We start from the raw sequence: 13,940 nt of genomic DNA, 5'->3' as shown, positions 1-13,940 counted from the left end.
CATAACCCCGCCCAACGTTCAGCCGACCTTTGCTCGACGCAAAGACGTCCCCTCTGAAATATACATGCTTTAGGAAGAAGCCTCCGCATAGGAGTTCCCCAGAGCAACAAGCTGGAAGGCTCGCTTAGTGCCCCTGGGACTTCTCGTTCGAACCCCGCTTAACATACAGTGCTGGCAGAAATACGCCCTCCTTTTTCCCCGCTTTACTTCATTTATTTTCCTGCAACAAACTCAGGGAACCTGTACTTATATCCGCAGGTTTCCCCAGGATATTTTCACCACAAAAGGAAAAAGAAGGCCAGGAGATGAGGCACCTGGCTACTCTGTGTTTGCTCGTGCTGGCAAGCACCCTAATAGAGGGACGCCCGTCCAAATTAATGCCGTACCCCCACTGGAGATGTATCAATACCCTAGCAGGGAATGAAATGATGGCCTGCAAGGTTGTGCAGCAGATTAATATGACCACCCCCATGGATCGCACTAACTTCCGCAGTTGCGAAGAGCAGTGGATCCGACCCCTAGAGCTTGTTATTTTATGTGTAGGAGTGAAAACCATGTCCCAAGAATTAGTATGTTACTCGCCTATCGATACAGTTTCACCACTTGCTCCAATTCCATGTATGTTTCTTCCCCGTATAAGGTCAGCCCCCACCGCAGTCCCGGTGGTAGACAAATATACCACCCCTGCCAATCCCGAAACCTCGCCGTTTCTCACTGAGGCTTTCGGACCCTACTGTGAAGTTATTTTAGTGTCGGCCGCAGTATGGAAGGCAGGAGACCCCTTTAGAATGACCATCTTACTAGGCACTACTACCACTGAATCTGCATCTGCCACTATCACGCCCCCTTCAGGCGCGGTTCTCTCCTTTGCTATGGAACGCTGGGAGAACCTGACCTGGATTGTAAAAGAGGAAGACCTAGCCAAACGCGGCCCACCCGATTGGATACTGGTTCAGCAGACGCCCGAATGCCAAACCAAGCCCCTAGTAGAGAAATTTCACCGGCTTGGGCTGCTCTTTGTAAATTTGACTCATGAACCAGGCAATTATTCCCTGCTGATCCGGACCCAGGAGACCCACACCATCCAAATTGACCCTTTGATTGCTAGCAATGAACAATTAAGCCAAGGCGGCACGCATATAGTGGGCTCCCATGTTTTGAAAACTGACATTCGAGAGAGAGTTCTAGTCCGCCCGCAAATGTCTTTAAAAGAGATCCGCATAGACTTAGCTGAGCTAAATGTAACCCAGAGGCTGCCGCAGTGCGCTCCCTATCTGGAGGCCGGTAGCAAGGGTTGGAATGCATGGCTACAACTGTGGATCTCGCGTGCCAGACGAAGCATTGCCGACTGGACTGCTCCTGCAGCCGGAGGCTTAGCAATCATGGATTCGGTCAATATTGAGACTCTTGCTAATAAGTTTGCCCATGTCACGACTAGCATCTCCGACTTAGGTAAACCGGTGGTGCAGTCCCTAAATTCCATTTCGAATGGGCAACACGAGATCAGCTCCATTTTAGTTAACTGGGAGAGTCAAATTGAAAGAGATTTTTCTCTGCTGCTCAAAGGAACACAGTCTTTTGAAGGCAACATGTCAATAGCCATGGCATGTATGCAGGCCCAACAATTAAATCAGGCTGTGGCCATGGGGCTAATTCGGCAAGCCACGGACGGGCACTTGCCCCTGGAAATTAAAAGATTGATTATGCCCAAATTGTCACCCATAGAACTGGAGCTTGAATCCTGGTGGTCTCTCGTAAATTCCTCATTCTCACCGACCACCCAGGAGCTTAAACTATTTTTATTAACGGCCAGTGCGCACGAGTCATTCCATGTGTATCCAGTCGTGCCTCTGGGACTCCAAGTCAGCGACACCGAAGTCCTCTACGCCCGCCACCCCGACCATTGGGCCCGCTTCACCCCGACCGGATGGCAGCTCGTCAGCCTCCAAGGGTGCCAGCATCGAGAGCAGACCGGCTTCATTTGCCAAGACCAAGCCGTTGCACTGCATCATCCCTGTGTAGCCCCGCAAGTTGACGCCCTCAACGAGTGCTCTTTTGAGGTCGTCCGGGAGAACAGCTCCGCTGTCGTCTACCTTGGGAAAGGATGTGCCTGCGTGCGAACGGCCTGCGATTTTGTGATCCTGAACTCGTTCAAGCTCAAGCCCGTGATCCCGGGAGTCAATCGCTGCTTTTGCAACCTGTCTTCGGTGGCAGCCTGCGACTTCACCTACACAGTACCGGTCTGGACCCAAGAAGAGATCCTGGTGGCACCCTCCATCTATCGTTATGTGAAGCCCATTCCCCTTGGCATCGGTATGGAGCTAATCCACGAGCTCCTGACCCACCCCCAGCTCCACCGCACCCTCCAGAGCATCCAGAGGGACGGGGACACCACTGCTTTGGTTGTGTCTCACAACGGAAAGGAGATTTTGGATTTTGCCCAACGGATTAAGACCACCGGCGAGCATTCGTGGTGGGAGACCCTCTTTGGCTAGAGCCCCACTGCCACTGGAATTTACAATTTGGCTTTGCACCCGATCGTTGTTATTTTGGCCTTTCAAGTTTTGTTATGTGCCTCACTACTTTATTTGGGCTGTTGGAGCCGCCGACAGCTCCAGCAACTCCAGCTGTCTTACCGCTTGGATCACTATAACCCCGACCTCCTTCTGCCTTAGTGGTTGTTCTTGGCGCACCGTTTTTAGCCCTTGTTTATTTTGTTGCTTGTGTGATTACGAACTATGCTTGTGCATTTATGTGTAAGAACTCTGCACCGGCCCCATGGACGCTTTGCTGCCGGACACCGCTCCGAGGCCCTCTTGTGGACTAGGGGGGGACATATTACTCTGTCTCCCAGCCCACGGCCCGTCTCCAAACGACCGCCAGCAGCGCCACCTCCATGAGGACTAGAACTGTGTGTCTGAAGCCCTTCTCGCCGCCTGCCGACCCTGCCCTGCGGATTGACGCAGACAGCAAGGGGGGGTGGAAGTGTGTTTTGGAACACATGGACTAAGTTTGCTTGTTCCTGTATATATATGCAACCCAGTCCAGCAGCTGTACTGCGGACTGAGCCGTCTGTGATCTTTGTTGCTCTATGATCTCATGAATTTCTTGCCATTGCTTTTATGAATTTCACTCCCATGAATTTAGCCCCGAACTAGTCCCTCCCTCTATCTACTGCAAGTGCGCCCATGATCCTCCCATGAACTGGGACCCTTTCATCACCCCCTATTAACTTTATCCCTATGAATTTGATTTTAACCTTTTGAATTGCCTTTTTAACCTGACTCCCTCCGACGAGGTAATTCTAGCCTATTTATCATTTTATGAATTTGGTTTTAACTGAGACCCCTCCTGTGCTGTCTCTTTTATTGGGTATGTAAACATTGGTTTTAGACTGTATGAATTTGGTTTTAATCTGGCCGCATGAATTGGTCTTTTAATTGCAGAGTTTATTTTTCTGCCCCCATGAGCCCTTCCGCCGCTTACCCCTCATGAATTGTTTCCCCGCACTTGCTTTTACTATTGCTGCTTTTATCTATGAAATTGGTTTTAACTTCCGGAATTATTGTTTTAATCCTGTATATGTATTTATGGTTTTAATCACCTATGAATTGTTCCACCCTTGATGAATTGGTCTATGCCTTGCTTGCACATTTCACTTTTATCCTGTATGAATTATCACCTATCTATGAATTGCTTGTACTTTTATGAATTACCTTCGCCTTTTAATCCTGTATTCATGAATTGGCTCATGAATTGCCTTTGCTTTTAACCTTATACCCATGAATTTGCCGCTGCATATGAATTACTCATTGCTATGAATTGCTCATTACTGCTTATGTAACTATGAATTGCTATTGCTTATGAATTATTGCTATTTATTCTGACGATTGCACTTAGCACACCCCCTGGTGTGAACCCAGAGACCAGCAGCCCATTGGCTGATCTAAATTGCACTTATTCGGTTAGGTGGTTCTCCAAACTAAATTTTTGAGTGACGCCTCCTCCCCCTTCCCTTCCCACTTCTTTTCCGCTCGAAGCTCGACCACCGGACATTGCCAACCACCTCGCCTTTGAAGTCAAGTTCGGAGACCCGCGCGCCTGACGTCACGGGGTCTCCGAGGGGGGGAATTGTTGCCAAGCAGGCCCCCTCCCCTGCTTTAAGGCCTGCCATGAACTGCGTTAAAGTTTCCTGCATTGCTGTTTCACTGCTGCTACACAAAGACTGCTTTGCTCTAATGCACATGTCAGTTTCCTGCCTGCGTGTCAATTACCTTGCTGCTGCAATAGACTGTGTAGTTTACTGACTCCATGTTTGGTTAACTGCACAAAGGACTCTATTTCTGGGCAGCCCTGCCCTGCCCTGTATCTGGACTTCCCAGTGTGCGTTTGGACTGTGTTACAAGTGTGCCCCGTGCCTGCATTGCCATCTGCCACGGACCGTGCCTGTTCCCTGCCTTGGACTGTGTTTTAAAGTGTTGTTCCCCCTGCCTCCATGGAAGCCTGCCTCATATGGGCCCAAGCCGCTGCTAGCAGCCGGGCGCCTGCCGGGGAAACCTCCAGCGAGCCTGGCTAGGCGCTCCCTGGTCAGTTCCCGCCTGGAGCCTCCCGCGGGCCAGTCCCCGAGCTTGCCCTCGCTACCGGGCAGCCTGCAAACCAGCCCCAACTATGCCCAGCCGGCATCCATGTTCTCAGGCAGCCAGAAGACCCTGACAGGAAGACTGCTTTGGGAAGCCATTTCGGCGAGGCGGGCACACCACGTCCACAGCGAGAGTACCTCGCCCCGCTCTGCATATCTTAGGAGCTGCCCCGGAGAAGAACTAAGTGCTGACCATCCCAAGCACTTAGAGAATGCATCTCAAAGAAACCTCAGCATTCCAGAAGCTGATGACATCAGGACAAGCCCTGTCCGCTGGAACATCCTTTCAGCCCACTCGGATTTCCCCCTCCCTCTTTTGTCCCCTCTTCCTGAGGTGTCACTTATCACAATCAGATTACCAAAGTGGCCCATCCAAACCATTCAGTAGCCCATTAGAACCTTTGTTTTAAACTGTGAGAACCACCAAGTACAGCACCAGCCCCAGGGTACGTTTTGGGGTATTTAAGCTGGTCTCTCAGACCACGCGGGGCTTAGGCCATTCCCATCCAGAACCCCTCGCTGTCTGTGGCTTAGGCCATTCCTATCCAGACTTCCTTGCTGTCCGTCTGTGGTCCCAGTGCTGGCATTGGGCCACCCTCGCTGCTGTGTCTCTGCTTCACTCCAGGATAAGTGAGTATTCCCCCTATCATCGTTGGGAACCAGCTAATGCGAACGTCTCTGTATTTCCTACTCTGTATTTCTTAGATCTTGTATGTTCTCTTGTATGCTTGTGCAAGTTTAGGCTTACGCCACACTAAATACACGTGTCTGGAACTTATTTGTAGTCTGCCTCTTTGTCACTAGAGTGTCTGGGATCGGGACCTCCATATACATAGGTTATGATCCGCGCTTAATTTTAAGTTACAGACTGCTATAGCTAATTCCCCATTATAATAAAGAGCAGTTCTGGTAACAAAAATACATAGCAGATTATATAAGAAAATTCAGCAATTAAAAAAACCTGATATTGTTGGCTACACATTCCTGCCCCCAGCATACAAAGAGGAGGTAGACAGACACAAGAGCTGTACTCGAATGCCGGAGACCAGTGAGGGGCTCAATGATGGTCCTAACGCTGGCCTCAACCATAAGCCTGGTGGAACATCTCCATCTTGCAGGCCTGCTGAAATGATACGAGATCCTGGTGGGCCCGAGTGTCCTCAGACAGAGTTCCACCAGGTTGGGGCCAGGACCGAAAAGGCCCTGGCCCTGGTCGAGGCCAAATGAGCCTCCCTAGGGCTAGGGATCACCAGTAAGTTCTTACCCGCTGAACGAAGCGCTCTCCGGGGCACATATGGAGAGAGATGGTCCCTCAGGTATGCTGGTCCCAATCAGTTTAGGGCTTTAAAGGTTAAAACCAACACCTTGAAATGGATCCAGAATTCCACAGGGAGCCAGTGAAGCTGCTGTAGGATTGATGTAATATGTGTCCTGTATGAAACATCCATCAGGACACGAGCAGCAGCATTCTGGACCCGTTGTAGTTTCCGGATCAAACCCAAGGGAAGCCCTGCATAGAGTGAGTTACAGTAGTACAACCTGGAGGTGACTGTTGCGTGGATCACTGTCGCTAGGTCCCAGGCTGAGAGATAGGGGGCCAAGATGCCTGGCGGTGGTGGTGAGACCACAGTGGTGGTGAGACCACCTGGCAATGGTGGTAAGACGGCAGTGAAGACATAGCATCACACAACCTACACAAAAAGGGCCTACTAGGGGCAACAACTTTGCATGCAAAATTCAGATGCCCCACCAGCTGCTGCAATTCTGTCAAAGAAGCTCTACGCTTACCTAGAAAATCCTCCATGCAGTCCTTAAGGGCACTAACCTTATCAGCTGGGAGCCGAAGGGTCTGGTGCACCGTATCAAGTTCAATGCCCAGAAACATCAAAACTTGTGCTGGGCTTTCAATTTTTTCATGTGCCAAGGGAACCCCAAGTTCCCAAGACAGGGAGACGAAGCCCGCCAACAGCCTGGCACACTGGGCAGTGCCTGACGTGCCCATGAACAAAAAAAAATCTAAATAATGCACTGTGTCCTAGCACCTAACCTGATGGCGCAACTCCCACTCCAGAAAGGAACTAAAACTTTCAAAGGCTGCACATGAAATAGAGCAGCCCATAGGATGGGCCCTGTCCATGTAATATTTCCCTTCAAAAGCAAAACCCGGGAGTTCAAAGTCCTCTGGGTGCACTGGAAGTAAGCGAAATGCAACCTTGCCCACTTGGTCAAAAGACATATAGCGCACAGAGCAAAGGTCATCAGGGATGGCATCATTCACTGAAGCCCCCTTCAGAAAGGACAAGTGGTGAATCAAACGATATTCACCAGTGGTCTTCTTGGGGACTACCCCCAATGGGAAAACCCTCAAACACGGAACTGGGGGTGCATTAAACGGACCCCAAACCCTTCCTTCCGCGCATTCTTTCCTAATATTTTCCCTAACTACGCCTTTCATTCCAAAAACCGAACACAAGTTGTCAGACATAAAGGGGGCACGGGTGTCCTGAAAAAGTATCCTAAAGCCAAACTTGAAACCATTAAACAAGAACAAGGCATCCTGCTGCTTAGGGTAGTCTGACAACAAAGGCTCAAGCGCTTTCAACTTTATTGGCCTGGGCCCCTTTACTAGCCGATTGCTGTCCACCTACGGGCCTCCTGCCCCTTTTACTGCCTCCACCCGACTTAGACCTGAGGCAGGATGCATAGGGGTGAGGTCCCGGACAAGAGGGGCACTCATGCTTATTTACAAGACTTTCTATGACAGACCACTTAGGATGTAAAGTCCCAGCAGAGCAGCTGGGATTGAACATGCTGCCCTGCCTGACACTACCTGAGGGTGGTGAATAGGGGTGTGCAAGCCAAAAATTTTCGGCTAAAGCCGAAAGCAGAAAGCCGAAAGAGGATTCTCTTTCATATAAGCTGAAAGCCGAAACGGCCAGCCGTTTCGGCTTTCGGCTTTCGGCTTACTTTCGGCTTTCGGCTTTCGGCTTTTTCAATGGGAAAATGCCTCCAGCGTCTTCCCAGACGTCTGGGGGAGGCATTTTCGCACCGAATCAGCCCAAAATTGGTGGGGACCTTCCTCTAACCCCTCTCTACAAACCCCCCAAGTTTCAGACCGATTGGACTTTGGGGGGCCATGCTATGGCCCCCCAAAGCAGGTCCCCCTATCCTCCCATAAGAAAGCGAAGGAGCAGCATATTGTTAGCATGCTGCTGCTCAACTTCTTCATTATTTCCTATGGGGAAAAATGAAGAAGCAGGCTTCCTTTGCCAGGGGTGGCATTTTGCATGCAAAATGCCCCCTTACCCTCAGGGGCCCTTCTCCCACCCTTCCTCCCACCCCCCACCAAGGCTCAGCCTGCTCCCACTTGGGGGGGGCATTTCATGGCCTCCCCAAGTAGGTGCTCTGCTCTCATCTCTACCACTGACAGCTGGGGGAGGCTTGTCTTGCCAGGGGTGGCATTTTGCATGCAAAATGCCCCCCAGCCCTCAGGGGCCCTTCTCCCACCCCTCCTCCCACCCCCACCAGGGCTCAGCCTGCTCCCACTTGGGGGGGGGGGCATTTCATGGCCTCCCCAAGTAGGTGCTCTAATCTCTACCACTGACAGCTGGGGGAGGCTTGTCTTGCCAGGGGTGGCATTTTGCATGCAAAATGCCCCCCAGCCCTCTGGGGCCCTTCTCCCACCCTTCCTCCCACCCCCCACCAAGGCTCAGACTGCTCCCACTTGGGGGGCCATTTCATGGCCTCCCCAAGTAGGTGCTCTTTTCTCTACCACTGACAGCTGGGGGAGAGAGTTTAGAAGTTCCCAGCATAGGGAACAAAGGGAGAGGGCTGGCCTTTGCCAGCCTGTTCCTGGGGTTATGGGTGTGGGGCTGCTGGGGGTGGATTTGGGTCTGTGAGGGGCTAATGTGGGGATTTGGGTCTGTGTGTGGCAGCTGGGGGGGAATTGGGTTTGTGTGGGGCTGTAGGGGGTGGACTTTGGGGGCTGAGAGCACCTACTTGGGGAGGCCATGAAATGCCCCCCCAAGTGGGAGCAGGCTGAGCCTTGGTGGGGGGTGGGAGGAGGGGTGGGAGAAGGGTCCCTGAGGGTGAGGGGGCATTTTGCATGCAAAATGCCACCCCTGGCAAAGGAAGCCTGCTTCTTCATTTTTCCCCATAGGAAATAATGAAGAAGATGAGCAGCAGCATGCTAACAATATGCTGCTCCTTCGCTTTCTTATGGGAGGATAGGGGGACCTGCTTTGGGGGGCCATAACATAGCCCCCCAAAGTCCAATCGATCTGAATCTTGGGGGGTTTGTAGAGAGGGGTTAGAGGAAGGTCCCCACCAATTTTGGGCTGATTCGGTGCGAAAATGCCTCCCCCAGACGTCCGGGAAGACGCCGGAGGCATTTTCCCATTGAAAAAGCCTAAAGCCGAAACGTTTCGGCTTTTTTCTTTCGGCTAGCCGAAACGTTTCGGCTTAGCCCGAAACGTTTCGGCTAACCTGAAAGAAGCCGAAATTTCAGAAAGCCGAAATGCACATCCCTAGTGGTGAATCAAGTGGCCACTATCAGACCTATCTCCCGATTTGGGTTTTTCGGAGGACATCACTTGCAACCAGAGCTGCTGGTGAATCTGGTCCCATGAAGCTGAGGATTGATAGCCTCCCGGATCCTGAATTCTTCATCGTACTGCAACCAAGCAGCATCAACAAAGTCAGTATAACCTCTATATATTATATTAAGGTACTGAAATAGAGAGACAGCCCATAAAGGCTATGCTCTGCCCAACACCCCAGCATAGATCAAAAATCCCGGCAGCCATTTATGCCAATTGCAATCCACCTTTCGCCACCTAATTTTCTCCTTGTCTCATTCATCCAAGTCCTCCTTATCCTCCATCTTCAATTCTTGGAAAAGAAGGGTGAAGACATCCACATACTCCCCCTTGACTATCTTATCCCTGGTAGCTTGGGTAAGATGGTCCCCAAGGGGCAAGGCTGTATCTCCAAAAGGCAGTGCCCTGTAGGGAACCTACCCATAAGCCCCATAAGGCATAAAGCCCCATGGTGTGAATGCCCCACATTGCCAACCCCTGAGAGGGGTGGTAAGGGGCTGTCTGTCACCAGACCCCTACATTTGCAGATAGCCCACTGGTGCCAACTGGGTGCTTGCTATACCTGGTGACTGTGCTGACCACCCTAACTGTCCAGTTTTCTGCCAAGAAGCAGTGCTAGGATTCAAAGTGTAAGAAGGAGATGCGGTGCCCAGGGACCTGGGGGCAGCGGCCTGACCCCAGGGTCCCCACAGCCAAGCACCTGCCTGCTATGGCAAAGCAGATTTACCCTCAGGCATTGTAGGTTCAACTGCCATGGCGACTGGACCGCCTTCCACTATTCCTTCCCCTTCAGCCTCAAGCACCGTATCGTCCTCAGCATCGGCCTCCTCATGGCTGGTACTAGGCATGGCTGCAGCTGGACCTGTCAAAAACTCAAGAGCAGAGAGATGTCTCAGAACCTCCATTCGGAAGGCCATTTTAGAAGCAGCCCTAACTGGCCACACCCGCTTGCTCCCACTCTTGGACTGCGTTGAGGCCCCTTTGGCTCTTTCCAAAGCATCCAGCCACTTCAAAATTATGACAGAGAAATTAACATCCTCCTCATCGTCAGATGATGAAATAGCGGGACGGGCATGGCTTGGTGGGTGGCTAGCCCTTAGAAGAGCCTGTACCTTTCTTAGGAGCCATCATGCAATGCAGTATAAGTTATCTGACTATCTACCGAGTATATATAGTCAATGCCGTGAGGTCCCTAATAAGACCACATAAGCCACAGCAATAGGCCTTAATGAGCTGAAACCAAAGCCCCAGGGCCTACAGTTAGAATGACTGCTGTACCCACAATGGGGGTATTGCACTCAAAGGCTTCACTCCTCAAAATGGCCACCATGGCAGGAAAAACACACCAAAAGTTCCTAAGCAAGGTCCAACCCGATAGTTAAGCACTAGGCCCCCCTCACTGAAGACCCAAGGTGCACACACAGGCCCCCTGCTCCCCAAGAAAGAGAAAGCAGAACTGCCTAAAAGGCACCGTGCCGCCCAAAGCAACACCCCCTGCTGCAGCAGCCCAACAGGCAGTGCCACAGCAAACAAACTGCCACCAAGACAGCCTGCAATGAGCCTCCCTTCTTGCAGAGTGAGCCTGGGGACCCCCGCGCTGTGCACCCACTGCCTCCTGCTCTGACGCTGAAAGGAGCCAGCAAAGGCGAAGGCTGATGCCGTGGCTCTCACACCACTGCCGAGCCCCAGACATGAACAAAGCAGTCCCAAGGTGCAGCACAACTCTGCTGTCACCGCTGATGCCGCGCTCACTTGGGTGTTCCTCTGTGAGTGGGTGAGAGCAGGAGCTCCGAAATGCACCTCCTGCTCTGACCGATCTCATAGATCAACTGTAAGCATGGGGGCAGAGATGCCCGCTATGGCTCCTGTCACTGCCCCCTGCTTGAAGCCCGGATGCCCGGGAAAAATGAATTGCGTTGAAAGTGAATTCTGCCCACTAAGGATCCCTGGAATTTTGGAGATGACTAGATGAATCCCAGAACTAATGTAGTTAAGAGAAATTCTCCCAATTTCTCTTCACCCAATTTCTCCCTGAAATTCAACAAGCTGTTTCTTTTGTTTCTTTTTCTTTGAGGGGGAGGGCATATGGAGTCAGTGTCTAATCCATTCCATTTTAATCTCAGAGAAAATGGAAGTGAGAAAGAGCAGAATTTCACTCTGTAGATAATCAGGGGCAGGCAAGGTATTCCCAAACCTTCCTGTCTTCCTACTAGAGTACCATGTAACATTAAAAAACCTGCAAAGGCTGAAGTTACAAAAGAGTGCATAATTGATAGCTCTACCAAGAGAAATCAGAGAGAAATGAAAGAGAAGTATCTCTTTTAAAAGAGAAGAGAGTAATAGGAATCAATGGTTATATATCTGGAAAACTGAAACAATACTACCCACAAGCCACAACTATCCTGAAATTTCTAGCTATTCGGCCAAACTTTGGACAATTCTGGACTTCACTTGTCTCTGTAAAAGTATATTCTTTGTCATGAAACTCTTGAAATAGAAGCTGAGCCACCATCTGTGATGTAAACCTGGAGTCAAAACTGAGATGTGCCCTAACTGAATACTCCCCACACTTCTCAAGTTCAGGATAATTCAGTCTGTTAAATACTATTCTCATTGACTTAACCAATACTGATCAATGACTAGTATTAGACCTGTAACTATGCCTTTTTTTGTATGTGTAACATTGATTAAACTGTGGGTATTTTACTGCTTTTGTATTACTACTAAAAATCCATATTTTAATAGCTAAAAGGCTATACTTCATAATTGTTATCAATAAAAAGAAAGCATGCAGCTAGCGCACGTATTGATGTGGCCTGCTATTGAAAAAAAATGTTGGATGTCCTGGGCTAGATTATCATCTGTCTGATCCAGCATGGCTACTTTTATATTCTGACAGCTTCAAAATGTGAGAAATAATTCTGTTGCAATCCAGAGCATTTACAAGCATTGCTGCGCCAACCTTTTCAGATCTTGGAAGCGAAGCAGAATGGGCCTCGGTTAGCATCTGGACAGGAGACCTCCAAAGAAGACCAGGGTTGCAGAGGCAGGCAATGGCAAACTACCTCCATTAATCTCTTACCTTGAAAATAACCAGCAGAGGTTGCTGTAAGTCATCTGTGACTTGATGGTACTTCTACCATAAGCATTACTATCATTTTATGTTCAACATGTAGCATCTTTTAAAATTTTTTACTATAACTAGGGACCTTAAAAGCTGGGCATGAACTCAGTCTTTCTGTACCTTTGAGATGGCCTGGCTTTGACCTTGATTCATGAAGTTCCAACTGAATGGGACCTATCTACAAGGCTCTCCCCATGCAAATATAAGCAAACACGAAGGAGGCATTTCCTCTGCATCTTTATTAATATAGTTGTTTTTCATCTCATAGTATATTCTGAGGCAAAGAATTCTGTCCTTGCATTGTTTAAGTAATGCATCACAGCCTTTGTCATAATAAGTTCAAGATCTCATTTAGATAGTTTCATTTTCAGAGAATGACCTTTTGTTGTGTATAAGACATACACGCTGAAAATATCGTTATTTTTTCTGTTTCTTTCTCATGTTATGGAGAACAAAAGAACATGAACTTCAAATAGTGTTATTGCAAAAACTCTCAAGAAGTTCAAAGCACTAAGAAGAATTAACGCGCAGAGCAGCTGAGCGTCCTGCAGAGTATGTCTACATGGTGAAGAGACTCAGCACTCCATAGGAAAAGGTCCACTAGTGGGAATAGAATTTTTGACTATGAACCTGCTGGTAAGAACCTGGGATGTGCCATAGCAGATTGACTGCTTGTGAGATGTAGTTATGATGATAGAAGGCAAAGGGATCAAGAGATGGAGCATAACAAAAGTTCAGAACTAATGCGTGCAAGCAGAACTAGATTTTAATAACAGAGAAAGCCAGCAAGTGTAGGGAAGAAAGAAGTGTTACAGGAGGTTGCACACTGACATTGTGTGAAGAAATCCATACATGTTATTGATGAATAAAGAACTGCAATTTTATTAATATGTCAAAGGTTCAACAGCAGGCAGATTAAGCTAACACCCCATTATGGCATTGTAGTAAGGGTAGTTGACCTTCTAAGGATGTAGTGGAGGCTTTCCTCCTCTCCTCTTCAGTTCCCACTGCCTGGGCAACTTCATAGACAGTCACATATATAGGCAAGCTCCTAATAGTCAAACATTTTCTGGTGTTCAAGTGCCCATAACTCACTTCTTGTGGCCACTAAGATTTGCATTATGTAGGCATGGCTGTTTCAAGAAAGTTTAATGTCTGGGCTAATGAAGCCCTGAGCTGGTGACCGAAGGATATGCCTCTTCACCATCCAAACGATGCCTCAGGATGGTCACCAAACTTCTTTAATGAAGTTTGCATGACTTTGTCTTTATCTGTGCTGCTCTTTCCACATAAAGAGGCTAGCTTGCTTGGTCCTGCTCCCCCCCAACTGTGTTTGAGTAAGTTCCCTCATGTAGGAAAACTTTATATCTCTGAAAGGTGTACTCCACCTCTACAAGTTAGTGTTTAATACTTGGATGATAAGTGCATAATTGCATCGATATAATTCACTTGTATCAGTACATTATTTTAGGTTGGCTCCAGCCAGTTTTCTCCCTCAGCCTCACCAAATACTTCTCCTTATTAGCCAGTTTGGTATAGTGGTTAAGAGCAACAGGACTCTAATCTGGAGAACCAGGTT

The 13,940-nt window shown here is 49.1% G+C and overlaps 1 protein-coding gene across 1 annotated transcript in view; it reads right to left on the bottom strand.

Moving 5' to 3' along the window:
• Window positions 1-9,944: 9,944 nt before the first annotated feature.
• Window positions 9,945-13,940, bottom strand: part of LOC129333929 (protein-glutamine gamma-glutamyltransferase 5-like) — a 39,932-nt gene continuing 35,936 nt past the window's right edge. The window contains exon 14 of the mRNA XM_054985867.1: window positions 9,945-10,353. Within this exon, the coding sequence (XP_054841842.1) occupies window positions 9,945-10,353 (409 nt within the window). The remainder of the gene's footprint in view (window positions 10,354-13,940) is intronic.

Source organism: Eublepharis macularius, chromosome 7, assembly GCF_028583425.1.
Source record: "Eublepharis macularius isolate TG4126 chromosome 7, MPM_Emac_v1.0, whole genome shotgun sequence".
NCBI lineage: Eukaryota > Metazoa > Chordata > Lepidosauria > Squamata > Eublepharidae > Eublepharis > Eublepharis macularius.
Note: the sequence above shows the minus strand (reverse complement) of the source record. Positions and strands in the feature narration are given on the sequence as shown.